This window comes from Taeniopygia guttata, chromosome 7, assembly GCF_048771995.1.
Source record: "Taeniopygia guttata chromosome 7, bTaeGut7.mat, whole genome shotgun sequence".
Classification (NCBI taxonomy): domain Eukaryota; kingdom Metazoa; phylum Chordata; class Aves; order Passeriformes; family Estrildidae; genus Taeniopygia; species Taeniopygia guttata.
The window spans coordinates 30,391,993-30,417,291 of NC_133032.1; the positions used below are offsets into that span (position 1 = coordinate 30,391,993).

Below are 25,299 nucleotides of genomic sequence, written 5' to 3' on the forward strand. Positions count from 1 at the left end.
GTCTTGACCTGTTGGGCACCAGTCTGTAAAGACGTTTTATGGGGTTCCACGGACGGTTTTGGGTGGTTGCAGGGCTCAGCAGTAGACTTGTTCTGCAGAGCTGTCATGAACAATTGATACAACTAATATCATTACAGAAAGCTACTGAGTGATCAATTTTAACTCATGTTTTTGATAGTCATTCAGTATAGATACCTTTATATGAAAGCTCAGCTGTGAAGTGGTGTCATGGAGATCATAAATTGCTTTTCATTAGTTTCTTCTCTTCTAGTTTCTTTATAATAAATGCAGAAAAATATAATACATGTATATACATTTATATATAATTTTTCTTTCGCTTTCCAGAACAAAAATATGGAGCTGGCATCTACTTTACAAAGAACCCAAGGTACCTGACCAAGGATAAAGCTACACAGGAAATGGATTCTAAAATGTACGTGTTTGAGGCTGATGTAGCAACTGGTTCATACACTATAGGCCGAGCATCTTGTATTATGCCATCAGCACTGCACAGGAATGCCTTTACACTATATGACAGTTTAGTAGATAGTTTGGTCAGTCCTGAGGTCTTTGTCATTTTCAATGGTTTTGCAGCCCTTCCACAGTATTTGCTGACTTGTTCCCCAATGACTGACAGGTATGTAGGTCTTGGAGGAAACGAGCAGGATCCTCAGTGGGAATAAAGCAGAACTGTAGCTATGGTGAAGACCCTCTGAGAACAAAGTCTAGTGCTTAGATTTAAGAGGATGCTCTGCTTAGTAGTGTGCTATGGTGAGAGTGCTTCTTGAAAAGCTGTCTGAAATATTTGTGAACAAAATAGTAACTTAGTATCTTAAGGAGATTAGGACAAAATAACCTGTGAATGGAAGCAGAGGGGAAAGCATTCCAAAATACAGTGTAACATTTAACATTACCATTTAACGTACCTGGTCATTTACCTTATTTCTTAAAGTGATCTCAGCTTGTGACTATACACTTGATGTTTGTATAGGCTGTCATTCTTCCACTGCATTTTCTTAATCTGACATATTGCATATATCGGGGAAACACAAGAAATCTTGGTTGTGGCTTTTGAGTCTTAAGTTTTCTTTTGACTTAAAATAGGAGAATGTAGCAGATGAGAGCTGTTTTCTGCTTAGGGACATGCTATTATATACAGTTATGACAAACGTGAGGCAATACTTCATTATTTCTTACAATGGTTGCTATACAGTTTTTATTAGTTACTTCAAGCACTGTAGATGCACATATTCAAAATAAAAAGTATAAATGTCACTATCTGTTAACTTGTATTTGTTTGTAGTCTTAAGAACATGATTTGTACTGTACATGAACTTCAGATTTCTCAGCAGCATTCAATCTATTTGAAAGGTTACAAAATAGTAGAGAACTGGTTCAGGTTACAGCTTGAAATTATTTTTCAATTAATCTACCTTTACCAACATCTTTTGAAGATTACATTGTCAGCCTTGTAGCTGGGAATCCCCACATTGCTTCTGCAGTGACCTGAAGCAAATACAGAGAAAAGGCCAAGAGCTGTTACAGTAATTCCATTGTAAAAGTGGATTCAGTCCAGCATTTGGGTACCTGGAAACTTCCTCTAGTAAAGCCTGCTGATGGGGAACAGTCTGATCTCTAAAACATACATGAAATTAGCATTTAATAAAACTTTTCAAAATAATTTGTTAATGGACCCAGGATGCTTGTACTGCACCTGCAACTCCTGAGCTAGTAGTTGTGCTAGGAACCATTCACAAGTCCAAAAGAAATAAAGGTATAAAAGTTTAATTCTGAATTCTGAGATTACAAGTGGAAATATTTTTAAACATTACAAAATAAACTTTTAGGTTAATATATTCATATTTTGAGATTTTTAAAAATTATTTTTAAGATTAGCTATGCTTGCTGCTGCAAAGATAGTTTTGTAGTGCGAGTCTCTAGCACGAGAGTTTTGCTCTCAAGAAGTCCAAAACTTGCTCTTAGAAATTATGCTGCAATTCTGAAAACAGAATTAGTCTACTCCTATTTTAACTATTCCATTAAAGTAACCAATTGTTTTCCATTTCTGTTCCCTTGTTCCTCATATTTATTGACTCACACATTACTGCCATAAAAAAAGATAGCTGTAGATTTAAGATTTGTTATCACTGAACAAAGGTAAGTTATTGTGTCAGCGTGCTTCCAGAGATATTTTTAAAGGGGCGTCAGGGCAGGAATTAATTTTTCTTCTATTTTCTTTTTTGAAAAAACTCAGTAATGAGTTTCTGAACTACAGCATCAGTTTTTGGAACACCAAAAGGAATGTTAATTTTGGCACAATGTAACATCTTGCTCCTAGTGAGAATAGAGAACAGTTTTTATAACTCAGTATTAATTTAATACTGTAACACAAGTATTGATAACTATGTATTTCATAATTTAATCTTTCATTAATTAACCTTTTTATTAACTATGTAATTCCCCTTAACTGTATGTGAAAAGGTCTGTAGTCAGTTTAATAGAAAAAATAATTATAGAGAAAGCTTTTAACATCTTACTTTTGTGCCCAGTACAGGCTTTCTCTTCCCTCCACATACAGTATCCTGCAGTAAAGGATTGATTCAGTGTTACTGAATATTTCTCTTTCATTTTATTACAGCTTGATTTTTCCTGATATAATTTCTATATTCCTGGTACAATTTCTATATCACCAGTATAATTCCTGGTATCATTTCTATTTCACCAGTGTTCTCCACACATAGTGATATGCTATATATTCTATATATATATATATATATATATATATATCTTTTTTAAAAAACTGGTAATGTTTGTACATAATTGTGAAGATTGTACATAATTATTTTCATCTGGTCCTCAAAAAGAATAAGTTCGTGTACAGAAACTAGAAAATAAACCCAGCACAAACTAGATGTACCAAGTAGTACATATTAAAATAATTACCACAGTAATTGAAAATTCCTGATCTTAGTCCTGCCATAATCAGTTAATCAGAGGCTATTCCACAGCCTCTGGGATTTCTCTGTTGTCCACAATAAGGGTATGAATAATTCCTTCCTTTCGCTTCCCACTACTGACAGCCTTAATGCAACAGCTATGATCAGCAACAGTGAAGTGAGTTTCAGTCCCATCTTCCACAAATTCACCCTGAGAGAAAGGAAACAAGAATAAAAACAGAAAAAACAAGACATATGATATTTTAATAAATGAAAAGCTTGAATGCATCAATGTCAAGATCACTTGCAGTTGCCACAGTTTCAGCAGCTTTAGGTACCTGTGACAAACACTGCCTGAAAGCTGAACAAAGCTGCTGAATCTCAGGCAGGGCTCTGTCGAGGTGCCTAGTCAAAGATTTGTGGGTATCAGATGATGATGAAAATGTCACACAATCAGAAATTGAAAGGTTGGAATTGGTGAATCAAACTGATTCACGTCAGTAAACAAAACCAGAAAAGGCAGCGTCCTGCCAAGTTGTGCAGCACAGCCAGTAGGTGCCACACAAACCTATGCTCAAGTGGCAGTGAAAGGTGAAGTGTTGAGGATGCCTTCTACAGCAGATCCCTGAACTGAGTACAACAGTTGTGAATCTTGGATACACATCTCCTCCTGCAGTTCTGTAATTTCCTGTTAGAGATTTTGCCAGGCATGGCTGTGTTTTTGTCATGATGTTTGTCACAGCAGAACTATGTGTGCTGCTCTAAAGGAAGCACAGTTTGGCACTTAACCTGCACTCACAGCTTGCAAGGACACCACCTCTGAGTGCTTTCAGTACATTGTAGAAAAGGATAAGCCATCAGGAGCAAGAAGCCCTGATTTACTGGAAGAGGAGGCTTCTTCCACTGATTACTAAGCAAACATTTGGTGAATCTTTTCATCCTACTCTCAGGTGTAGCAGAACTGTTGATTTTACCATTTGTACTCATCCAGGGGCTTCCTTGTGGCAGCAGTAACAACTCTGACACCCTCTGGTGAGAAAGCACATCCTTCAAGAATGGGGAAGCCTACTTGGTGTGCATTTTGAGAGTCATCATAAGCAGAAAAACACCAAACAGATTAAACCACCCACCTGCCAGCCTTCTCTGGAAATTAATGCAGATGTGATCAAGATAAAATATTTGACTTGTTCCAATGCGGCTCTTAAGCCCTAAGTATTAGGAACATCTCAAGATGGCAAAAAACATGTGTCAGGCTACATATGTTCAACTTTCAGTGACAACTATTATAAGCAGGTTTGGATGCAGTGGCTCTACACTCTGCATCAAACTCAAATCCTTCCCAATCTCCAGGAAGTTTTCTCCCTAAAAACCCTGCACAACTGACTCAAATTGATTTTGTTTGTCTAAAAAGGGTAAAGAAAAGCATAATTTATCCTTAAACTAGCAGATGTTAGACATATGAAATACAGCCCATTACAAAATTCAGTGAGGGTCATTTGGAACAGACCAGGAGCATCCTGCCTGCCTTGGCCTCTTTGGTAAAGGGAGATAATGTGTGCTTTGGATACATATCCATAGCCTGGGAAGAGCCTTTGGAAGGGATCACATACCGCCGTTTCCATTTTTTGACCGTTGCACCACACATCCATAGTGTCCTTTTCTGTGAAGGAAAAGGAAAACAAGGTAGAAAGAACAAGGTACTTTTTTTGTCCCTACTAACAAGGATCTAGGGATTTTAAAAATCTACTGTGGAATTTTACTTTCAATTCCCAAGTGAAGTTCCTAAGTAGCTACAGGGTTTGTTCTCACAGAGAGAGAGGAGGCTCTGTCATCAACTTTTGCTTTGAAGATACACTTTTACCCCTCCCTAACCCTGGCTATTAACACTGTGTTGTTCCGAATAGTGCCAGAGATACTGACAGTCTTAAACTGAAAAAATAAAGACAGAAAAGTGAAGTAACTTCTGCTAATTATTTGAGTGCTGGTTATTCAATAATGCTCTAACTCTTTTTCCAGGTCAAATTAATTAAAAAGTAGAATTATTTGATCCATCAAACTGCTTGTATTCTTAATATTTCAAAAACACCACTTTAAATATCAATCTTAAGAATTTTTTGGACTTGAAACAGAATATTCTTTTTCTTCTCCCAGCATATCCTCCTTAAAATACTTTGCTGTAGAATTCCCTTTACTGACACTGTCTTTGACACATCAGCAGAGAGCTGAACCCTGCTTGCCTTTCCAGTAAGCATAGGGATATTAAAATTCTGTGAAGACTTATCTGTTTCTGGCACTAAAACTGTCTTTCTTCATTGCTTCCCTTCATCTTAGGGCAGTTCATTCTGTCCTGAGGTTTAAGAAGAAATCATAGTCTGAGATCTCTTGTCTCCAGCTCTAACCATACAGCAATACCCAAGTGGAAGTTTTCCCACTAGATGCCACGGACAAATTCCTCAAGGGATCATCCCTTTCTCCCACCTGCTTGTAATGTAACTGGGAGAGAGGGGGCAGAAGAGAAGCAATGTATTGGTAATTGTAATTTACCACTAAGAAAGTGAAAGAACATCACTGGAGGGTTTTAGTTTAATTTTGTACATAGGAAGTGATACAGAAAAAAGGATGTTCATCAATCTATCAAAAATGTGGAATAACATTGTTGCACTTCAGATGAAGACTTCTTGACCATGGCTGATGATTTTTGGAAGGAAAGCCTGGTTACCTGCTGAACAAACTTAGACCCACATGAGGTTTGATCACAATGAAGGTAAAATTTTAACAGTCTTCACCTGAAGAACTGCCTTGCTAGGGCAGCTCTGTGGATGCAGCAGCAGTAACGTCTCCCAAATCTAGACCACACTGCTGTAGACTCACACATGTATAACAAGTCATTACTTTTCAGACTATCGTTGGCATCTCATTCCAAATTTCCACATCCCCCAGGATTTTATACTGCATCAGAGCTACCCACTGAACTGTGCTTTCTCTTAATTACCAGTTTTTAAATGCACAGAAGTTTATTCAAAGGCAGCAACATATAGTCACTCACTCAGTGTTTACTTACCTAGAACAATTCTATAGTCTGTACCTCCCAAGTTCAATATCCAAGTATTGGTTGTTTTTAACCTGTTCTCTATATACTGCTTGAGACTCTTTCCATTGATCTCCAAAGTATATTCATATGCAAAGCCACTGACTGCATCAATGTTAATAGCAGCTTTAGTTTTAGTAGCTCCAACAGTGAATGTTTCTTTACCCACTAATTTAAACATCCATTCTCTTCTTATTTCTTCCTGTAGGAAAAAAACAAAACAAAACAAAACACAGTGGGTATTAATTGAAAAACCTGAGTGCATGTTTTAATATTAAAAAATTGAACTGGAACTCGGGAGACAGCTCAGTACTGAACTACTGTTGGGGAATGAATGCATACATGGTGCTTTGTATGCACAGAGTGCCTCTGCCCAAGGACAGCAAAGCACTTCATGAATACTCACACCTTAATTGGAACTGAAAAAAAAAAAAGAATTATGCATGTTATTGAATTAGGTAATTAACTGAATGTACCTCACTCGTATTTATTAATCTTTTGTTTGTTGTGATGTGTGTTGCATGGAAGTGCACTTATATAATCTGTATCACAGTGAATTTTGAGCACATAGCAATTTCACCTTTCCATCAACATAGACAACACGCTTTCCTGAAGTGGTCCCATGTTCAAATTCAATCTTATGAACACCATCACTTAAAGCTACTTCCCAAACAGCCACCAAATCTGTCATCTTCTCTAGGTGGCTGTACCGAGACCTAAGGAGAAACCAACAAAGTAAATTAATTGTTGTTGAAAGTTCAAGTCCTGATGTCTGCAGTTCAAAGCTTTACTGCTTCTTCTGCTTTTGTATTTGCACTTTTTGAAATACAAAATGAGAACTGAAAGAATACACTTACAGAACTGCCTATATTTTAATGTTTTTCAGACATTCAAATATGACAAAACATCACAAAATATAAACAGTTAAACAGACTGATTTTGACAAACAGTACAAAGACACAGCTACTCATCTAACCTCTAAAACTCCCATTTCAGCTGACAATAGGTAACAAAATTACATTTAGTTTTAAGATACTCCTGGACAGTTCTGTTATTTCTTGGTAGGCATTAAAATATATTATTTGATTTGTGTCAAAGAAAGTGTTTCAGCTTTTTAGACTTGAAAAAATAATCTAAAAACTATTTCCTGTATTAACAGATTTGTCTCTAATCTCATAAGCACTACCTACATCATTCAGATATTCAATGCTGCACAGACAGACACAGGGGAATGGATCTGGCAAGATATCCTTTTATTCAAGTGATTTTTAAAGTTTAGATACAGTCATAAGTGACCACTGGAACTGTGGATATCTTTCCAAATCTGCTCATATCACAGTTCTGATTCTTTACCTTACTTCATCGTCACAGACAGTAATCTCCTCACCGGATGCCATAGAAGCCAAAAGAGCTTTTAATCCAATTAGCAGCAAGAAAAAATAGAAAAGCAGAATAGTAGGAGAGAAGTGCTGAAGTCTAAAGTTTCACCATTTTCTCCAGCTAAGATAAAGGACAATTTTTAAAAGCATCATTAACTCGCGTGCAGTGCTGTGATAAATATGATAAAATAAAAACACTTAAAATACAACCATCTTTCTCTAAAACAGAAAGGCAAGCGTATTTTAAAAAATATTATATTTTACAAAACCAAGTAAGTGCTAGTAAAGTGTCCTACCTTTACTAGCTGCTCATAACTTTGTCAGTTACTGGACAGAAAAATGGGCTGCCTGATTTGTGAGACAAAGCTTAGAAGTTAACAACTTGACCAAAGCAGGAACCTAATCCAGAGCTGCCCATCTCAGTCCCAGACCGTAATGAAACTGGGATTAGAAATAGCACAGGCAGTAATTCCACCTCCTCCCTTTTCTAAGCAACTGTAGCAGCTTTCAACAAGCACACTAGTAAATTTGACCTGGCAAATGAGTCACAAAATCTATGTGACCCACAAGGAACTAATTTCTTACACGATGGTGTTTTATAACCACCAGTTTATAATGTATTTTCTTCACTCATTAATTTCATCATTATCTGTCTTGTCTGTACCTATCAATAAACAAACAGTGCTAACAAATGCCGAGGGGATTGTTTTGGCCACTCCTGAAGTTTCTGGTTCCTGCGAAGGCAGCATCACCGGGCACACGGTGGGAATCAGGCAGGGAATATTTCCCTGCTGTGCTCCAAGGAGCAGGCAGGGAATATTTCCCTCCTCTGTTCAAGAAGCAGGCAGGCAATATTTCCCTGCTGTGCTCCAAGGAGCAGGCAGGCAATATTCCTTGGCAGGGATCAGCACTAGGGGCAACCTGGGGCACGCAGGCGATGCCAGGAGAGTCTCAGACACCCAGAGCCTCCATCACCCCGGGCAGGCCCCAGTGCTGCGGCGTGGATTTTAGGCATCATTTAGGATCAATGCTGAAAAGGTTAAGAAGCATCCCAGAACACACAAATTCTTTTTTTTTTTTTTTTTTTTTTTTCCCTGAAATCATGGTAATGAAGCAATACATTTATTTCACGCCGAGCCCGAAGGCTGACCCCAGGCCCGGGGAGGTTGCTGAAGGCGATCCCACCGCGTCCCAAGGGAAAGCCGTGCGCTGCTCCAGAAGGGACACAGAGCAGCTGCACCCACCGCCTCCATTCACTGACCAGCTCAGCAGCCCAAGGCGGTGCTTGCTCCTTTACACGGAAGGGCTCGTTCTGAAAACCAGGCTGGAATTACAGCCCCCAGACCATCCACCTAATCCCGGCAGCGCTCATCGCCGTACCGGGAAGCGCAAACCGGACGCCAGATGTGCCCCCACCATTACCGCCAGCAACGAGTTTTTCTCCATTTTTTCCCCGTCTTTAGTTTTTGCTTTCATTAGCCCCACGCCCGGCCGCTGCGCTCCTACCTCCGCCCGGTCTCCTCCCCTCGCCTCCCGCGCCGCAAAATGGCGGCGCCCGCGCAGCGCCGCCCCCGCGCGCCGCCGCCGCCGCTCCGCTCCCGCCCGAGCGGCCCCGCGGCCTGAGCAGCGGCCCCGCTGCTGCCCTGCGGCCCCGCCATGACCGAGGTACCCCGCTGGCCCCGGGCGGCGCTGCTGGGGGGTTGGAGCGGGACAGAACGCGCTGGAGCGGGCCGTGAACCCCCGGAGCCGCCGCCGCCTCCCTGAGGGCGCCGCTCGCGGCGGGGCCGCGGCGCCCCGGGGGCGTTGGAGGGAACCGCGGGCCGGTGGTTCGCGTTTCCTAAACAGGCGGATTTAACTCATTGCGCGTGTTCTGCTTTCAAGTAGGGGTCAGGAAAACTGGTTCTACTGTGTGGTGTTAAGTACGCATTTCCCCAGTGTGCTTTGCAGATCCTAGTGGAGTTTCTCACAAACCCTCCTGCAGTGGTCCCTTGGGGGTTTGGGGTTGTTTGCTTTAATTTGTGGACATTTGGTACTTTCTGCTGCACAGCTGATGCAAAGAACTCAGGTATCTGCCTTTTTCCCTTTCTCCCAATGCAGCAGGAGAAGGCAGAGTGGGAAAACTTAAACAGGATATTAATGCGTCATGGGTTGAAACCTGTCAGTCTTTCTGCCCCCCAAAGCTGCAGAGATATATCAGGTAAGGAAATGTAATTTTTGTTTTTGGAAATAGTAACCCTAAGTTCATAAGGCATCTCCAAAGCTGTCACTTCCTAGTGGTGGCAAACAGGCAAATCTTCTTTGGCTGTTCAAACCCTTTCATTGTGACTTTGCTTATGTTCCTGTCTCCAGATATGATTGTCCTAGATCATCAGTCTTCTCAAGAAATAAGACTTGCGTTGCAAACGCTGGTGGAAGACACTGAGCGACAGCAAAAGGTGATGCAGGGACTTATGGAAGCAAATCGATGTCTTAGGTAAGACAGTGGAAGGAATTTACCTTCAGAGTAAAAATATTATCAGTGTGCAACTCCAGCCTGGTGGAGATCTTATCTCACCAGAGGCCTAAGACCTTTTTCCTGAGGTTATTGTTCAATATGCAACAATATTGTCCCAGTTCCTTTCAAGCTCTCCCCTTGTTTCATCTGCTGCTTCTTCTCATATCACTGTATTTCCCACACCTGCTGCCACAGGATGTTATCAGAGGTCATCACATAATGTCAGGCGTGTGCTTCCTGCACTGTCTATAGTAAAATGAGTTTAATTTTAAAGCAAGGATTCATTTCTTTTTTCAGAGATGTGGTACGACTGGAACAAGGTCGGGCATCTCGGCAAGAGCAGCGGGCTAATGATTTGGAAAATGTGGTGAAGAACATTAAGGCCAAAATTTGTCAGCTGGAAGATGAAACTATAGCTAAGGCATGCCAGCAACAGAACCAAGTCAAGGAACTTCAAAAAGAGCAACAGGCTTCACGGGTAATTTAGATAGTGCTGCCTGTGGATTCAAACTTTTAACTTACAGAAGATCTCAAAATACTTACATTGATGTAAATAAACATGAATCTTGGGTCATAGGGTTAGTACACTGTTGATAGCTAAGTATTTTCAAACTATGTAGAATTTTCTAGAAATAATTTTGAAAAATATCTGTATCTCTCTTGCACTGTCTCTTCAGCATGGCTAAAACCCAAGGGCTCCTGTTCCTTGGTTCCAGGTGTGTACCTGGGCTTGTATGGTACAGTCAGCGTGTGGGTCAGAACATTTCAGTAACGCTCCCGTTGCCTGTTCACAGGTAAAATACCAACAGCAGCAGGAAAAGCTGCAAGAACAGGAAGAGATTATTGCCCGCTTGCAGAAGGAGCTGAGGAGAGTTGGGAGGGAGGAGCAGCAGCGAGTTGACACTCAAAACAAAATGTTTTGTCAGTTTTGCAGAAGAGCTCCCAAGTCTCTCCTGGATCAGCGGTAAGTGATTCTCTTCTACTGCTGAATCCCTGCAACAGTAAATGAAGAAACAGATTTCAATGTAATACTTCTCAATATTTATATGGGAAAAAAAAGTAATCTGGAGACTTTAGACGTACAAGATGAAATATATAGTCTTGTGAAGGTATCTCAGTGCAGTGATATTTTTCTTTTGCGAAACTGTAAGCCAGATAAATCCATGGCAGAATTTTAACAATTGACACCCACTGCCCACACTAGATGTCAGCAAAGGGAAGGGAATGATTCGCTCTGTTCTGTAGCTGCAGTGGCTGGCAGCTAGCATGATCTCATCCTGAGATGCTGACATTTAAGTAAGTAAATTAAGTAAGTAAGTTAAAAATGAACAAACCCCCTCAACAAACAGCATCCTTAGCCCCCCCAAAAAAGAGCCTTTCCAGTTTTGGGAAGTGATGTTTGCAACTGCTGACTGCAGGCTTGCTGTGAGCTTCCAAGTACTTTTGGGTGAGTTCCCAAAGTGTCACAAGGCTTGGTCTCTTGCTAGTAGGATTTCCGTAGCTCTGCTACAGTCAGACTTTTGCCAGTTCCTAGGCCTCAGGTAGCCATTGCTATATTGTGCTGATGTCACCTGGCTTTCAAGGCCTGGCCAGCAAAGTTTATCTGGGAAACTTTTAAGAGGGATTGTATGTGCTCAGCTTTTTCCTTGAGCCCTCACTGTATCAGAGGAAGGATCACTAAATTTGGTTCCCTGTCGTCTCTCATCTGTCTCTCCAAACCAGACAATCTCAGAGTGTTCAAAACACTTTATTTTGACTGTGCCTCTCTGTTAATCTTGCTGGGTAACCACAGGCATAAGATGAGGACACTGGTGGGCAGATTTAACTTTTTTCTCCTCTTGAATATTTTGCTGCTTCTGAACTAGTACAGATTCAATGTGTCTACTTTTCCATTTTGGCAAAGTGTGACCGTGTTTTTCTGGTATGAGAGAAACTGCACTGTTTGGAGCAGCCAGTTCCAAAGTGTAGTGCAGTGTGTAAGCTGAGCTGTTCGTCTGGGTTGGTCACTGTATGAGTTTTGTGAGAATATCTGAAATTCAAAATTAACATTTTTCCTTTCTTCAGGTACCTATGTCTAATTGATTATTATGAGTCTCAAATTAGTCAGATTAAAAAGAAGCTGAGGTAGGTCTCATTAAATGCCTTGTGGTTCTACTGTTCAAAATTTTTTTAGCCTTTACTGTTCTTAAATCTTATAGTGGTAAATACTCTGTGCTCCAAGTATCACTAGCATGTAAGAAACAACAAAGGGTTATGATGGTCATGGAAATTTAGATTTTTCCAGAAAATAACTGGCAGTCAGGTTAAGCAGCTTCTCAGTCAGGAGACCAGGATAATTGGGAGGCTTGGAGTATTCAGATACTTGAACTATAAGTCTGTCTTTCCTTCCTTTTTTTTCCTTCCCCTTTCTCTTGCCATGGTTCACAGGCAGAATTACTGCATTAGCTGTGCTCAGTTGATAGATCTCCCAAAACCAAAGGTTTTCAGCTCTGTCCCAGTGCCTCTCAGTGCCTGCATGGCACAAAGCAACAAATTGATACCTGAGACATTCCTATAGCTTGAGATTACTATTGAGAAAACTGAAATGGGATTTGCTTGTATTGGAGTTTCTCTTGTGGACGAGTGCACTTCATTAGCATATGAAACAGCTTTCCCAGAAATTAGAGCATGAATCTTAGGGCAGAATTTCTATTCTATTTACTTGGTAGTTCATGGAAACATTATCATACATAATTGCTAACTAAACCAACGTAAATTTTTGAGCTAATTGAATTGCAGTAAGCTGAACCAATTTATTTTTCCCAATAGGCAATATAAAAAAGATGAAGACGAAGTGCAGAGAGAAGTGAAAAACAAGGAAGATTTCTTAAATCTAGATGCTACTCCTAATTACAAAGCACTGCTCATGGTATGGAACTTCCAAGAACAAGTCAGTGCAGATCTCTCAATGGTAACCCTTCAAGAACCACATCGAAACATAAACATGTTTGATTTCTGCCCTTTGTTCTTGTCACGTCTTCTGAACTTGGAGCCTCTGTGGGCAGAGTTCCCTGTCCCTGTACAAATATTCAGCAAAATGTTGTGAGTCTGCTGAGGATTGTAGAGATCTTTAGTCACAGTGCTCCACCTGGGGTCTTGGCCTCAGTCATCTGAGTTCCCATCCATGCTGTTTTGCTGTCCAGGCAATTGGGAACCCTTCTTAACATGTACATGCTTTAAATTGTTGAAGCTTGTTCATTTTGGAAATGAGATCAATAGGAGCAATAACCCAGTCTATGTTTCAGTCTTTCCAGAAGCAACTTACTGAAACAAAAGCCAAGAATGAACAGCTTTTGTTTGAAAATAAAAATCTCAAGAAAAACTTGGAAATAAGGTGAGCAAGGATAAATATCATCCTTTGTAAGGCCATTTCAATAGACTTTGCTTTACAAGGCGCCAGCAATTGTAAAAGTAAAGTGTGAAGTCTGTGATCAAAGAAATGAGATATGGCAGCAACAGCCACACTCTTCTCCCTACACTGTTAATAGCAGCTGCTAATGGTTAGTTTGCTCTTTATTGCTGTTGTCATGTAGAAATGTAGCAGAATTTAATTTCCAGAATTTTTTGCTTGGATAAATTTTATAGATACCTTCCAATGCAAGACATATAACGTGGTACTTTTTCTGTCTAGCAGGCCAACTGCACAGGAATTAAAATTTTACAAGCACCAAGTGAAGAAACTACAGAAAGCTTTAAAGAAAACTATCCAGTAAGTATATTCTTTCAGGGACTTCCATGAATCCTCTGGACTTCTGAAGGCAAGGTTACTCTGCAACCTGTCATGTAGAGAGCAGCTTATAGAGCATGTGCCTTATCAGCATTCTTTGGAGTCTGGCTATGGGCAGCAAGTGCTGCTGGACCTCTGAAGCCCTCTATTTCTGAAATGATGGCAGGGTCTCCAAATGGGGGCACAGCAGTGTGGGGTTTTTATTTCATTTTGTCTTTCTGGATTTGATTTGAATTCTTTTGCTGGCAGTATGTATAGGGCCATCTCTAGTTGCTTCCATATTATTCCATATTCCATTATGCTGCTTCCATAAGCTGTAAAGGAAGCAGAATTGTTCTCATTATGGATTATAAATGTGAATGTGTGAGTTGGCAAAATGTTGCAGCTACTGAAGTTATGACCATATTATTCTTAGAAACTGACTTTTTTTTCTGAAATATTGCTAAGAAAATACATATAGAAGATATAAAAGTTCTAGTACTAACAAAGTGTTTTTATCTGTAATTTCACTTAGTCATTTTTCCATGTGTATACTGAATGCTAAATATTTTATAGCCTGAAACAGACATCCCTTAAACTTAAAAATAAATAGACATTTTGTGTATATTTAAATTGTCTATTCTCTCTCTTGTGCAGTAGGTATCATTTAGATGAAAAGCAGTAGTGAACTTCGTATAATAAGCCAGGAAAGATGTTCCAGCAGAAGGAGATAACAACTGAGCTTGGAATTTGAGCCTTTAGAGTAAAATTCTGGGTTTTTGGTCTTCAGCCATAGTAGAACTCTGGCAACAGAAAAACTGGTGGTGTCCCTTCTAAATCAGCAAGCAGTCTGGCATAGCCTCAGCCTGAAGACTTGAGATAAATTAATGATACTTGCATTAGGTATTGTGTTGTCAATCTGTGTTTCTTGGGTCTGATGGAGTTCTATTGCCCAGCATCATGACATGGGTATTTACTGTATGTCTGAGTTTAAGTGCTACACACGTGGTTCTTCCATCAAGTTAGAAGGTAGCATCTCCTGCTAAGGCTGCTTGTGTGACCCACTGTGTGTATTTTTGTGCAGATTTTCAGGGAACAGGACTGGGGAAAACGAAGAAGAAAAGAAAGACTCTGGGACAGTTGCAAGAGTGGATCAGCTGCAGGCAGATTGCCAGCAATACTTGCAGGTACCCAAATTGTGTCTGTTCTGCATGTTTCTAGCAGTGTTACAATGAAATATTATACATGTTCTGTTTAGCTGTGTCGACTGGAGTGTGCTGGTCTGAGGCTAAGAATGCCTATCAAATCCTCTGTGCAAGATGAGTCATGTTCTGGATTTGGCAGTCAGTGTAGGCTGCTTCTTGTTCTCAGTGTAAACTACCTGAAAACAGAAAGGCAGCAGACACTAGGCTGGTAAATATTACTTAGCTGAAGTCTGTTCAGGATGGGGAATTTCAAGATACTTGGTGATAGTGGATTTTATTTTTCTTGTAATTAAAAAGCCTAAATACAATAAAACTTAGCAAACTGTAAATTATGGAATTTACAATGCCTCGAGTGGATAAATGTTAACTTTCCCTCAGAGGGAAGTATATACTTGCATTACTTTCATTTACCTTCTAGCTAGTACATGTTGAAATCTTTGAGTCTATTGCATGTTGCATGCATGTTTAAAATTCATCAGTAGTAATATTGGAGCTATTTATGACTTAATTTTAGGGAATCATGACTGTGATAGAGAGAGATTTTATTACAAAACATCATACATATTTGAGCAATAACATTTGTTATTTTTTCTTGAAGGTTTTGTCCCATATTGATTCTATTTTGCGAAGCCCAAGAGCTCCTCCATTAATATTCCGGCCCGGCAAAGTGCAAAATTACATTAAAGAGCATGGACAGGGATGTGGATTTGAGCACCTTCCACTCACTATAGAAATGTGGGCAGATCAGCTCATAGCTCTAAAGGTAACAACACGTTGTTGTACTTTGTTTCTTGGTCTTCTTTTCATCTGCTCTCCTCTCCTCCATCCCTCCATATGTGTAGTTGTTGGGGGTTCTGTGTGTAGCTTTTGTTGTTGCCTGACCTGGTGTTAAATTTTACAGATAATCTGCTGTCTGTATGAAGTATGTACCACTTCTCTGTGTAAATCTTTTATTTCATTTTATTAACTGAGTCCCTGAGAAGAAACTTAAGCTTTAGAGTCTCGGCTTCACACATAAATCATGGTGCATTCTTTTCTTTCCTTTTGTCTGACCAGAACAGAACGGTGACTTTTTGATCCAAATGCAAGTGAAATAGTTTTGTTTAAAGCCAAACTCTTTGTGACTAATACTTTCTATGTCACTGAAACTGTAATACATAGCCAATGTAGTATTTTTTACTCTGTTCTTTTCAAATCAAAGAATGTCAGCAAGACACTATCCTTAAATTCATGAAAATTAAAACCTTAACCTCTCCAGTGCTGGAATGTTTTCTGCATATGAGAAACAGAAAAACACCTGCTTCTATAATAAAAACAACTTAAGCAGTTTCTAATATAAGTTGTCTCTCCTCCTTTCTTTTAAAAGGATTTGCATAGGTCCTTGAGAAAACTGTCTCTGGAATTGCTGCCTTGGAACACTAAAGATCCACAGGACAACAAAGAATCCATACGAGTTGAAGACCTCCAGTTGATAGTAGATGCAGTTTTGGAAGAATTAGAACATAAGGAAAAGGTAATTTTTACCAGAGGTTTGTAATCACAAGTTACTGTGGAATTCTTAAATGCATTCTTCACGCAGTGATTCAATTGGTGCATTTGCAAGCCTTGCAGCATTTAAGAAATACCTGTTTGAAGACATTCAGTAGTCAAAGACTGTTTTAACATAATGGATAAATTCATCTTGGGGAAGATTGCTTTAATCAAAGGTACTTGACCAGCAGTGAATTTGCATTGCCCTGTAGTGTCAGGAATTACCCTGTTCTGTCTCTCAGGGCTGAGAATACAGCAACAGAGAAGGAAGCTTTCAAAAGAGTGTTTTGAATTTGGTGTATGTTTGTGCCTGAAAACTACTGAAACTGTGTCTTCAGATTTAAAAATATTTGAAAGGCTGAGATTTCATAAGGGAAGTTACACCTTTTCTTCAGACTGGTTTTAAGAATGTTTCATGTAAGAGCACCCTTGCCTTGTTAAGCAGTACCACTGATAAGTTCTTCTTGCTTGCTCCAGAGCAACCAGAAACAGTCCTTGCAAACCCTGTCTGCCATAGTCTCTCACTTCCAGAAGTTGTTTGATGTGAATTCTCTGAATGGTGTTTATCCACGGATGAACGAGGTGTACACAAAGCTGGGGGAAATGACCAATGCCATGAGGAACCTCCATGAGCTCCTAGAACTAGGTAAAGACTTAACCACCTGCTGCTTGTTCACACCATTCCAAAAAAAGGAGACAGGCGAAAAGCTGGCCTCGTCATAGAAAATAATGTTGAGCTGTTGAGAAATGAATTAACTAGTTGTTTCCTTCACTGGGAAGATAAAAACACGTTCCTGTCAATTTGCAGTTCAAATAGCAAATCCCCATTATTTGTAAGCCTTTAGCAGTTGCTGAGGAATAGCAGAGAGGCAGAAGAAGAGAATAACAGGGTAATAGATTTTTTTTTCCCACAAAGCTTTTTTTTTGGTGAGCTGACTTCATAATTGTTGTTCATTCTCCACTTGAAAGATAACAAGTTTAAGGAAGAAAATAACTCAGCCTCGAATTTAGATTTCTACTCAGTAATTAATTCAAGTGTAATCGGGTCCAGTCTTCAGAAAGGTCCATCTTATGCTGCTAAACTTAAAAACCAAAACAAGTTGTTGAGTGTCAAAAACTGTCAGTAGTCAGAGGTATAGTTGGTTATTTCCCTTCAGGTGGGACCTTCTGTAGAACAGCAGCTGCTGCTGCTCCTGGGTTAAAAGGTTGGGCTGGGCTGTAGGATGTCCAGCCCCAGAGCCCCTGGGCTGCTGAGCCTCATTCAAGGAGGGGAGCAGTGTTCCTGCCTGCAGCCAGTATGGGGGGAACCTCCCTCTAATAACTGCAGCTCAGAAGATGCCTTGTCCAAACCTAGTTCTTCTGAAATTTAAGGAGAAAAGAACAAGGAGGCTGCTACCTTCAGTCACAGCTCTACAGACAGGTTCAAATTCAGTATCAAAACAAGTTCTGGTTGTTAATAAAGTGTTTGTTAAGCAGGTTCCTTATTGGCCTAGCCCCTCTAGTGTGTCTGCTGTGTCCCAAGAACCTAATGAATAACCCCTTTTCTATATATATCATTTCAATTTACTGATTTCCACTGACATTGTAAAAGTGCACTTTAGTACCCTCTTTGCTGTGAACACACAGCTCTGCCAAAGTTTTTTAGCCACTAAAGGATTAGTGAGAGAATCCCCATTCATAGCTAACATTTGTTTATTTCTGACCATTTGTTTATTTCTGTTTTCTTTGAATGATGGAATGTATATGCCTAGATCTATGAAAACTAAATAAAATCTATGGACCTCCAAGAATTCAACTGTGTCTCAAATACTTCTCTGTTATTACTGTTAAAAGAATCATGAGGTGTTTGTTTTTCCACAGACAGTTCAGCTCCACCCACTGTGGTTGTGGATACTGTTGGGAAACTGTGTGACATCATTAATAAGAACGTGACTGAGCAGGTACAGCAGCTTCTGGGCACCCAAGACATCCACAGGTATGTGGGGCTGTTCCACTGCTGACCATTCTGCAAACATCAAATGTAGTAATTGAGAACTGGCAAAAACTGATGCTGAAAGAAACTTCCATCATTTGTCACAAAGTCAGTGAGCTGTGACAACACAGGTGTTAGTTACTGCTGTCCTGCTTGAAACAAATCTTGTATCCTGTCAAAAAGATAAAGCTGACAGAGGGAAAAATTGAGGCCAGAAGGTTCCAAAACACTCTCTGGTTTGCATGGATAATGTGATCAAACAAGCCTTAATGGGATACATGTTTCATCAGGAGACAAATCCTGCACCTGGGTGGGGAGGAGAAAGTGATGCAAGTCTCAGATGTAATATTGAAGTGTTCTAGTTGCCAAGGCAGGGTTTGCCTCAAGCTGCCTACAAATACTTTAGAAACTGGACAAATCCAGTTATACTTTCAAGAGATGACAGCCACATCTAGGTGGTAGCAGACCCTAAGGGCTTGCATTCAGCATGTGCTTTACAGACAAACTAAAAAGGGAGCAGGCAGCAAGTCTGACACGTGCTGAGTTGACAATACTCACTCCCTCAGCCTTTCTGCACTCATTTCTCAGTTTTAACTGGAGAACAGTTGGTTATAAAGCACTTCTTGCTCTACCTCCAAGGCAGTTATACCAGCCACCCCCAGGTAGTATACTTAGCATACATAGACAAATGTTCCAGGCCCCAGACTACCTGGAGCCATGTGAGGGGGAAAGAAGATGTGTATACAGCATTAGTGGTGAAATTGGAGATCCTTGTGACAGCTCCCCTGTTGGCTGCAGGGTTCAGATCTGGAGAACAGAACATTGGTGTCCATGGTTTTATATACTAAGTAGCAGAATTTTCACAAAGTTATGGCACAGAACAACAAAATGGCCAAGGGGATGAACTTGCCATGTCCTTGCACCTCTTACCTGATTGTCTCACTTTCCACTCCAGTATCATCAATAAGCTTGAAGAACATGAGTGCTTCTTTCCGCCCTTTCAAGCTCTCATTCAAGACTTGCTGTGTCTTCTAGGTGAGTAATATTTGCACCAGTAATTATCTTCATGCCAACACTTCCTCACATATAACTCTAAACAGTTTACAAGTATTTTATTTATTCCTGCTGTGCTAAAACAGGAGAAGGATGTGAGGGAAGGTGCTGCCTTTTGCCTCACTCTCCTTTTCACCTCTTCTCAGGAAGTGACCAAAACACTTTATTTTCATTTAACATGGGTTTGCATTTACTTAAGCATATTACTTATAACAAAATTTACTTTTTTCCAAAAGCATTAAGAGGTATGAGGAGTTTATTTAATTAACCATGAGTTTAAGTTAGAATTTTGGTTGAACTCAAAGGTATTCTAGGTTCATAAGCCTAACCCTTTTGCTTTCCATTCTGTTGCAGAGATCAATAACATGGATGATATTTTACCTGCAGTGCAAAACCTGAAATGGGGAGCTGGTTATGGGTGACTCTGCTCTTCCTGAGCAAGATTTCTCTTACCTGTGAATGTACCTGTTGGTGCACATGACATTGCAGCTACCTCCTAAGCAACAATTCCAGATTTTTTTTACAGAAATAAAAGTTGTTGCATTTTTTTTTTTTTTTTTAATTCTTGGTCAATTTAAGAAATACTTCAACTGCTGTCAAGTGGTCTACTCAATCCCAGAGAGAGAACCAGTATACCCTGTTAGCACAACACCAGGCAAATTCTAACCATTTTTAATACTGCTGACAGAGTAAGTATGAGGCAAAGATGCCCTTACTGCCATAGCCATCACACTTACACAAATGCCCAATCTTGGTTTTCTGGAGAGCCTCTTTTAAAATGTTGTTCACACTTCCAGATCAGTTTGGGATGGGAACACATTGTTACTCAGTAAGTATTCTCTCTGATTATGGACTGAGGCAGACTGAATTAATGTAATCTAGGCCAAAATACTTGAAATTTGTTTCAGGCGATGGTTTGAAGTTACCATCATTGTATTTCATAAGTCAGTTTTTGAAAGGATTAGATCAAGTTTCTTATGTAAGACAATTAGAAGTTTATTGTACAGAAACAAGTACACCAAGCTTCCAAAAATATTTTGCCTCAATATTATTAAAGCTTAGTTTACAAAACTTTGCTGTTCCTCAGACAGAATTGGGTTTACAAGATTTTGAAATGTACTGTAACAAAGGACAAAACCAGTTAAGGCATCACAAACTAAAACCTTAATGACATCTTGGTAAGTTCATCTCCCTGCTTTGGAAGCTCATTATTTACATACCTGCAGCCACAGTCAGCTACTTCTGAACAGTGGACTACCAACTTATTCGTTTCTCAAACAAAAATAGCTCTTAAAAAGTTTCTCTTTTAAAAGCTTCGGTAGCCCTACAGCTGAAGAATACTGTTTCAAAATGTATTCTTTTAAAAGTACACCACTTCCATGTTAAAACAACATGAACAAGCTCCTAGGGCCATCAGACTGCCAAACCAAGGACACTTGGCTGGCAGTCTAAAATCTCCCCAGGTACAACCCTCCTTTAAGAGAGGTTTCACACTTAGAGGTCCTTTGAAGGGGGATTTGCCAGAAATAGCAAAAATAAAGGACTTATTGTTTAAGGACAAATTATTCCCTATGTGGAGGAAATTATGTTTAACTTCAGTGAGAACTAATCCTCGAATAGGAACTAATAGAACTAATGATCCAAATAGGATCATTAAATTTGCATGTCCTGAGCTGGAGCCTGCTTCAAATTTGCAACAACTGTGCAAAATATGTTAATTACAAGAGATATGTACATCCATATGAAGTTGAAAAATTAGTAACTTATGTACATGAGAAGAAATCAAGTTTTCTTGCGTTTGCTCCTTGTCAGTTCATACCTGCAAGACAGACACAATAAATAATTACTGAAGTTGAAAACTTTCTTAACAGTTTTAGCTGGCACAGTAGAGAAAATTTGGGCTGCTTTATTGCTTCTGCTTCACAGGCAGCACAGCAAAGGAGGCTCCAGAGATGGCCTCAAACTTCAGCTCTTCACCAGAAACTTTGGGTGCATCCTTTTTTCCTCTTCCCCTAATTGCCCTGACACACACACACAAGCTGGCCAGGGAAATGTGGTTTTCCTGTTGGAATATTGGCTCACTGCCTGTGCAGATGGCAAGCTCCTGGACTACCCACACTACATTCCTCAGGCTCCACTGAAGGAGAAAGAAGAAAGAACTCCTGCCATTTCCTAAAGACACAGAAGTGAAAAAAACACCCAAGCCTGGTTCTCTGTTCTGCCTCAGACCAGGAACATAGAAACCTCAGAACCACAATGAACGTACAAGCAAAACTGTAAGTGGCTTATTATAATAGTTTCTATAAATGCTTTGTAATTAAAGTTTTATCATGCATATATATTGCTGATCAGAGTATTTAGTTAAGATCTTTATTCAAGTTAAAATTTGTTGCAAGGTTACTTTAATAAACAAAATTCTTTTCCTTATGTGGCTTATAAACCCCTGTGGCTTTTATGGCAACTTAAAATATGCTGAAGACTATAATTGACACAGGCATCTCATTAAAGCTGTCTCACAGGGCAGGCACTGCACAGGCAATGGATTAATACACAATTTAGATAGAACTACGAGATTAGCTCAAATTAGTCCTGCCTTTGCAGGTCAGATATTCTTCTTGCTCACCCAAACACAGCCTGGTTACCAGCACTCACTCCCACAGCAAAGCAATGGGCAGGGTTTGGAAGTATGGAGATGAGTACTTACCATTGGGCAAAACCTTTTATTAAATCCTCCTGGGACAAGTCAATGCGCACCTTTAAAAAGCAAATTTTATTTGTTTGTAGGTTATTCAGCATATAAATTGATTAACTAAGCTATCACCCCTCCCAAGTCAGACCCACTTTCCAGCTGTGGGGCTGCAGCTCAGGCTTGAGGCAAAATGGAGCTTCCCACATTCCCAGGGTGGTCTAGGCATGAACCAGCTCCATTTCCTATAGCACTACTTGAAAATTTATCTATCACTGAAGAAGCAATTGCGGTTTACTTTTCACAGAATCAGAATTGTTCACAGAAAGCTCAAAGCAGTTTTGGCAAATTGTGGGATTTAGTTCCAAAGCCTTTCTCAGCTCCATGTGCTCTTGGAGCCGTTCCCCACACGGGCAGCACCAGGGCCCAGGGACCAGGGCTTACTTCAGGAGCACCCTTCTGAAATGAGACCACGCAGCTCCCACATGGATACAGCCTCATTTGAGATTAAAATATAGCAGAAAATACTGTTTCCAGATTGCCAGTCCTATTACTGAGAATTAGGTACTGGAACCACATTTCAGGATTTCAGGAGTAGCCCGGAGTGTTCAGCTCTGTTATATCTGTAGTGGAGATTCTTTAAACTTACTTTCCCCAGTTCCTTCCTCTCCTGTGAAATGAATGGCCTGCTGTTTTTCACTGCAATGTCCAGTGTCCTTTTCTTGACATTTTCCAAAGATTCAAAAAATTCAAACCTTTAAAAAAAGTTTAACAAGAAGAAACTTAAGGCAAAAATTAAAATCCTGTGAGCACCAGTGGGCACAATATAGTGACAGAATACAGCATCAATGGCCAGGACTTTAACAGGGAAGGAACACAAAGAAAAGGCAATTCTAGAGTGAGGTTTTATCCACATTGCAGGGAACCTTTTCCAGGCCTCATGAAAGATGACAACACTGTGTTCAGACTGTCCACTGTGCCAGGGGAAGGAGGAAAACATGCATCCATGATGAAATGCTATTTAACATCATTTTTCCCCCTCCATGGAAGATCAGCATGTTTTCCATGCAATGTTCATTACTCAAGAGGAAATAGGCATGAGCCAAACCCCCAAGTTCACAGAGCAGCCTTGCACCACACCAAGAACAGGCAAAGGCTGAAACTTATGGCAATTAAATTCTTAATGGCTCTGACTCAAGCCTCTGGCACACATGGCTAATGTCAAGTGAGTTTTGTCCATGCTAAATCACTCCAGTTCTGCCCACCTGAATAGCTTCTCCTCAAGTCAGAGCTGTGAAACAGGTAACGTGTTTTGGAGCTAAGCATTATATTTAATTGAGGATGTACAGAATTTGTCGGTACTGAGGATGAGGAAAAGGAGATGCTCTTCCCAACTGCTGGGATGGCACTAAGTCAGTGCAGTTACTTATGAACAGACATAAGCAGAATCCTCAGTTTTGGTGTTTTGAGTGTTAAGAACGAATATTTCAAAATCTTTTCTCAATTTCTGACTTACAGAGAAAGGACATGACACAGGAAAAATATAAGCCACCAAGGATCAACCAATATTCACATATATCCATACCTTCTTCTAATTATGGGATTAAAACCACCTCTCAAAAGAGCTCTACTTCTAAGTGTTACTGTGTTTGGATTTATGAAAAACACATTCAATTTCAGGGGCAGAGCTGTGACACTGCCAGCAAAGAGGTGGGAGCATTTTATTCTGCTCCCACCAGGCCTTGATGACAACATCCACCTGTGTGCCCTAAGGGTGGTCCAGTCTCAAAAGGCTCTGTACTTCTGCCTTGGACCTTTGGAAAGATGTCAGAAAAAGCATCAGGCAAAGCAGTGTGAACAGAGCAGTAGGCTCTGGGAGGTACCTGAATGGGCAGATTGCCTCTGCCATGACAGGGAGTTAAACACAGAGGGAGAATGTCAGTTTGCAGAGAAGCAAATGCAGCCTGGGAGCAGGGAAGGGGCAGGGAAGAAGCTGTACCCTTCTTCTGGGGGACTTGCAACACCACAGGCAGAGCAAGGCCAGCCCCAAGTACTTGTAAATCACAGTCCAAGTGCCATCTGTTTCAGAAAAGCTGGAAATGTCCACAAGAGAGTCCTTAGGAGCTACAGCAGCACACCTTAGGAAACCTTGCCATTACACAGAGATCATAACTATTCCACCCACAATCATAATTTACATTTTCTTACTTCTCATCATATTGGGGGTTCAGGGTTTTTTTCTTAACAGAAGTCTTCTTCCTGCTTGTCCATCTTCTGTCTGGAAGCAGGTATATACGAACATATGGATCGACTCCGCGATTGGAAGAGGGTACCAAGTTTCTGTTAAAAGAAAAACAGACAAGTGAGGCAGGTTCTCTCACTGTGTGTTTTAATAACTTCTCTCTCTTGGTATCAGACCAACCCTGCACAGGCCAAAAATATTCATCCCAGGAGCTAGAACATGAGCAAATAAAACTTTAGGATTGTTTAGTTAAAATCTTTACTCCTGACGGTGTAGCCACTTACTGGGGTTCCTAAAGTAACAATTACGTATTCAGTCATAGGTATCAATCTTTGTCATGATGCCTATCCTAACACCCCAAGACACACACCAGTTGTCAGTGGTGTCCAGAGGAAGTTCTGGGTGGATGACAGTTGAAGCATCTCTGCTGCAGTGAGCACAACTTGCTGGGTTCTCTCCCTGACCGGAGCTGGGCACAGAGAGGCTGCACAGTGGGAAGCCAGCCAGCGCTAAGGCATCTCCTGCTGCACATGGCTCTGCTCCAGCTTTGCTGGGTGACTGACAGAGCTCAGAGAGCTCTTTCCTCTGTGAGCCATCAGGAGCATTACCTGCAGCCGTTGACCAGCACGACGAGGCTCTGCCGGATGGAAGCGTAACGCACGGTCAGCTGGATCTCCCCCAGAGGCATCTCAGTCCCGCTGCAAGACATTGCACAAGGCTTTTAAATACAGCCATTGAGCAGCCCACAAGCAGACTAAAACCAGCTTTCAGGGCAGCATCCTCCTCCCTGGCATCCTAATGTTTGCTGTCTAGGAAGCAGCTGGATCACAGAGGTTCCAGAGAAGCCCCATCCCTACCTTCTCTGCAGGTACCTGATTTCATCCCACAACACACACTGTCCCACTGTAGATGGAGCATCAAAGTACGGGTTAGTGTGTCACACATTCCCTCAAGAATGTCTGTATATGT

General features: G+C 40.5%; 3 protein-coding genes across 14 annotated transcripts in view; 1 reads left to right on the plus strand and 2 right to left on the minus strand.

The window, feature by feature from the left end:
- Window positions 1-1,186: 1,186 nt before the first annotated feature.
- LOC100231025 (fas apoptotic inhibitory molecule 1) lies at window positions 1,187-9,061 on the minus strand. 4 transcript variants are annotated; one of them, XM_072931680.1, is made up of 6 exons: window positions 8,910-9,026; window positions 7,378-7,524; window positions 6,605-6,740; window positions 5,998-6,226; window positions 4,547-4,596; window positions 1,187-3,147 (listed from the first exon to the last, which is right to left on the minus strand). In XM_072931680.1, the coding sequence occupies exons 2-6, from the start codon at window positions 7,419-7,421 to the stop codon at window positions 2,998-3,000; spliced, it is 609 nt and encodes a 202-aa protein (XP_072787781.1). In that variant the 5' UTR covers window positions 7,422-7,524; window positions 8,910-9,026; the 3' UTR covers window positions 1,187-2,997. The 4 variants fall into 4 exon arrangements, 3 of the variants coding, with proteins under 3 accessions (XP_072787781.1, XP_004175214.3, XP_002197296.2); XM_004175166.6 differs by having other exon boundaries at window positions 7,378-7,435; window positions 8,910-8,985; XR_012056832.1 differs by lacking the exons at window positions 7,378-7,524; window positions 8,910-9,026 and having other exon boundaries at window positions 1,187-1,506; window positions 2,944-3,147.
- Window positions 8,935-19,964, plus strand: LOC100225287 (centrosomal protein of 70 kDa). Of its 8 annotated transcripts, none has more exons than XM_030278013.4 (16): window positions 8,935-9,068; window positions 9,501-9,600; window positions 9,753-9,876; window positions 10,195-10,375; window positions 10,692-10,861; window positions 11,962-12,021; window positions 12,706-12,847; window positions 13,182-13,270; window positions 13,568-13,645; window positions 14,727-14,829; window positions 15,446-15,610; window positions 16,214-16,360; window positions 16,855-17,023; window positions 18,238-18,352; window positions 19,305-19,384; window positions 19,757-19,964. In XM_030278013.4, the coding sequence occupies exons 1-16, from the start codon at window positions 9,060-9,062 to the stop codon at window positions 19,822-19,824; spliced, it is 1,800 nt and encodes a 599-aa protein (XP_030133873.4). In that variant the 5' UTR covers window positions 8,935-9,059; the 3' UTR covers window positions 19,825-19,964. The 8 variants fall into 8 exon arrangements, with proteins under 8 accessions (XP_030133873.4, XP_030133874.4, XP_030133875.4 ...); XM_030278014.4 differs by having other exon boundaries at window positions 13,571-13,645; XM_030278015.4 differs by having other exon boundaries at window positions 12,706-12,805.
- Window positions 19,965-20,373: 409 nt separating this feature from the next.
- Window positions 20,374-25,299, minus strand: part of ESYT3 (extended synaptotagmin 3) — a 34,866-nt gene continuing 29,940 nt past the window's right edge. For both annotated transcript variants that reach the window (XM_030278012.4, XM_030278011.4), the window contains exons 19-23: window positions 24,939-25,028; window positions 24,297-24,428; window positions 22,738-22,843; window positions 22,107-22,156; window positions 20,374-21,221 (exon numbers count right to left, since the gene is read on the minus strand). In XM_030278012.4, the coding sequence (XP_030133872.3) occupies window positions 21,185-21,221; window positions 22,107-22,156; window positions 22,738-22,843; window positions 24,297-24,428; window positions 24,939-25,028 (415 nt within the window). In that variant the 3' untranslated portion in view covers window positions 20,374-21,184. The remainder of the gene's footprint in view (window positions 21,222-22,106; window positions 22,157-22,737; window positions 22,844-24,296; window positions 24,429-24,938; window positions 25,029-25,299) is intronic.